The sequence below is a fragment of the Octopus bimaculoides genome, chromosome 10, assembly GCF_001194135.2.
Source record: "Octopus bimaculoides isolate UCB-OBI-ISO-001 chromosome 10, ASM119413v2, whole genome shotgun sequence".
In the NCBI taxonomy this organism is placed as follows: domain Eukaryota; kingdom Metazoa; phylum Mollusca; class Cephalopoda; order Octopoda; family Octopodidae; genus Octopus; species Octopus bimaculoides.
Window position 1 is genome coordinate 12,928,564 of NC_068990.1, and position 2,185 is coordinate 12,930,748.

At 32.5% G+C, this 2,185-nt stretch overlaps 1 protein-coding gene and 1 long non-coding RNA gene across 16 annotated transcripts in view; one reads left to right on the forward strand and one right to left on the reverse strand.

Annotated features, from left to right (window-relative positions):
* LOC106869227 (dorsal-ventral patterning tolloid-like protein 1) overlaps window positions 1-2,185 on the forward strand; it is a 1,100,309-nt gene that overhangs the window by 884,590 nt on the left and 213,534 nt on the right. For all 14 annotated transcript variants that reach the window (XM_052971032.1, XM_052971029.1, XM_052971039.1 and 11 more), the window contains one exon: window positions 1,903-2,032. In XM_052971032.1, coding sequence (XP_052826992.1) covers window positions 1,903-2,032 — 130 coding nt within the window. The remainder of the gene's footprint in view (window positions 1-1,902; window positions 2,033-2,185) is intronic.
* LOC106869228 (uncharacterized) overlaps window positions 1-2,185 on the reverse strand; it is a 28,150-nt gene that overhangs the window by 15,991 nt on the left and 9,974 nt on the right. The gene's annotated exons all lie outside the window — the stretch shown is intronic.

Sequence of the window (2,185 nt, forward strand, 5' to 3'; positions counted from 1 at the left end):
ATATATATATATATATATATATATATAGCATATATGTATATAGATAAATAGACAGCTACTTTTCAAGTCATTCTCTGGGCTGGTAGCTTTGTGCTGGTTATGCTATAATGAGGATGTCAATTAAAATTTCCAAGTCATTAGTACTAATGATATTTCTCCTCATTATGGGTATAATTTTGATTGATTAAAAATCATCTGCTCACTACATTAAGTATATTAACCTGCACTTAACTATATGCTCTTCATGTAGACTGCCCCTTTGGGGAATTTTTCAGCATCGTTATTTCAGATTACCTAATTAATAAATTGTTTATGCTCTGTCGTATAATTCCATACAAATTTTATCTATTTAAGATATCAGAGTTTACTCCCTTGCCTCTTATGTTGTAACATCTTAATGCTAATGACTTTTTTTTTCTTTCCTTTACATTATTATCGATATACTTCCAGTTAACTTAGAACCATTTTCAGTTCACCTCATTAATCTGTACTTGAGTAAATGTTTATTTATCTGCCTGAAATGAAGTATTAAAGCATTGTAGCATCTAGTTCTGGCACTTTACCTTCCAAGTTCAAATCCCACTCAAGTCATGTATGCTATCTTTCCTTTCAGGGACGATAAAATAAAGTAGTACTCAACTTCTAAGATTGACATGATCAAGTAAAATTCCTCCACTCAAAATTGTTGATGTTGTGCCTAAATTAGAAACAATTATCATCATCATCATCACCGTCATCATCATCATTATTATTGAGTGAGAGAGCAGTGCATGCCATCAAAGTGACACTGGGGTACAAATATATGAAGCCCATTATACCCATCATGAATACCTGTCTGATATGGGTACACCAGGCACATGTATCAAAACAATATGTGTGCAATATGGTGATCTCATAGCAAGATAAACAGAGCAAGGCCTTGCAGGTGGGTCCCAGTAAGAATTTTTTTCAAGTCGAATAGCTCATCCCACTCAAAAGGTCCCTGAATGAGGTTTGTTTAAGGATGATGAATGAAACACCCATGTTTCCAGAGGGGAATTATTCAAACTCCAAAGAAATCCTCTCAATGCATGGTTATGATGCTCCTCCACTACTTCTGCTCCTGATCAGAGATGTACATATCATCATCCACCAAGAGACATGTTCAACTGGTTATGGTCAAGCAGTTAATAAGCATATCTGTGGTATTGAGCAGAATATTTCTCTTAGCCCAAGACAAAACAATGTACATGATAACACTTCTAATCGGTTAAGATCACAAGCCATGAGAGACACTACCTGGTACTGCATCAAGGCATTTATTACTACATCAGGGCATTAGTACTACATCAGGGAATATATTATTATTATTATTATTATTATTATTATGATTATTATTATTATTATTATTATTATTATTATTATTATTATTTTATGTTTGACTTTTGTTTTGCATTTGTACAAGTTGGATCCAAGTCTCACCCAGAGACCTCAAGAGACAACAAGTTAGAAGTTCATGTAGGTGTTATGTCTAGGGTACCGTATATTTGGATTTGTACAGTTTTGTTCTAGTGAATGTTTAAGAAACCATAAGAAAATTATGTGTTTGTTTTAAGATTTGAGATCACATAGACAGTATTTTACGTAGGATATGGGCACATGAGCACTATCTTTTGAACTTCAGCCATTTTGGGGTTTCCTGGTATCTGAGCTAGGTAGTAATCAGCCCGTATTATTATCATTATTATTGTTATCATTGTTGTTATCATTGTTATTATTGTTATTATTGTTATTGTTATTATTATTTTATTACTATTATTATTATTATTATTATTATTATTATAGTATGTATGTAACTCTAATTGGAACAAACGAAACATTCGTCTGAAATCTATGTATTCCTGTGTTCTTTTGTCCCTTCAGATGAAGGATGCCCTCACGCAGTGGTAAGAATATACTCCAATTCTCATGGAATTAAGCCAGATCAGGAGCTCTGTGGTTCATGGAAACAAGGATATTCCTATGTAGTAAAATCCCACGCCATAAAATTGAGGTAAGGGCCAATTAATTACACAATCTCTGGATCTTTACAATTTTATTTTTTGTATATTTTTTCCCATTTTACAAACTTGATTTCTCCTATTTACTTTTTCTCTCTCTCATATATATATGTGTGTATACACACACACACATATATATATATATA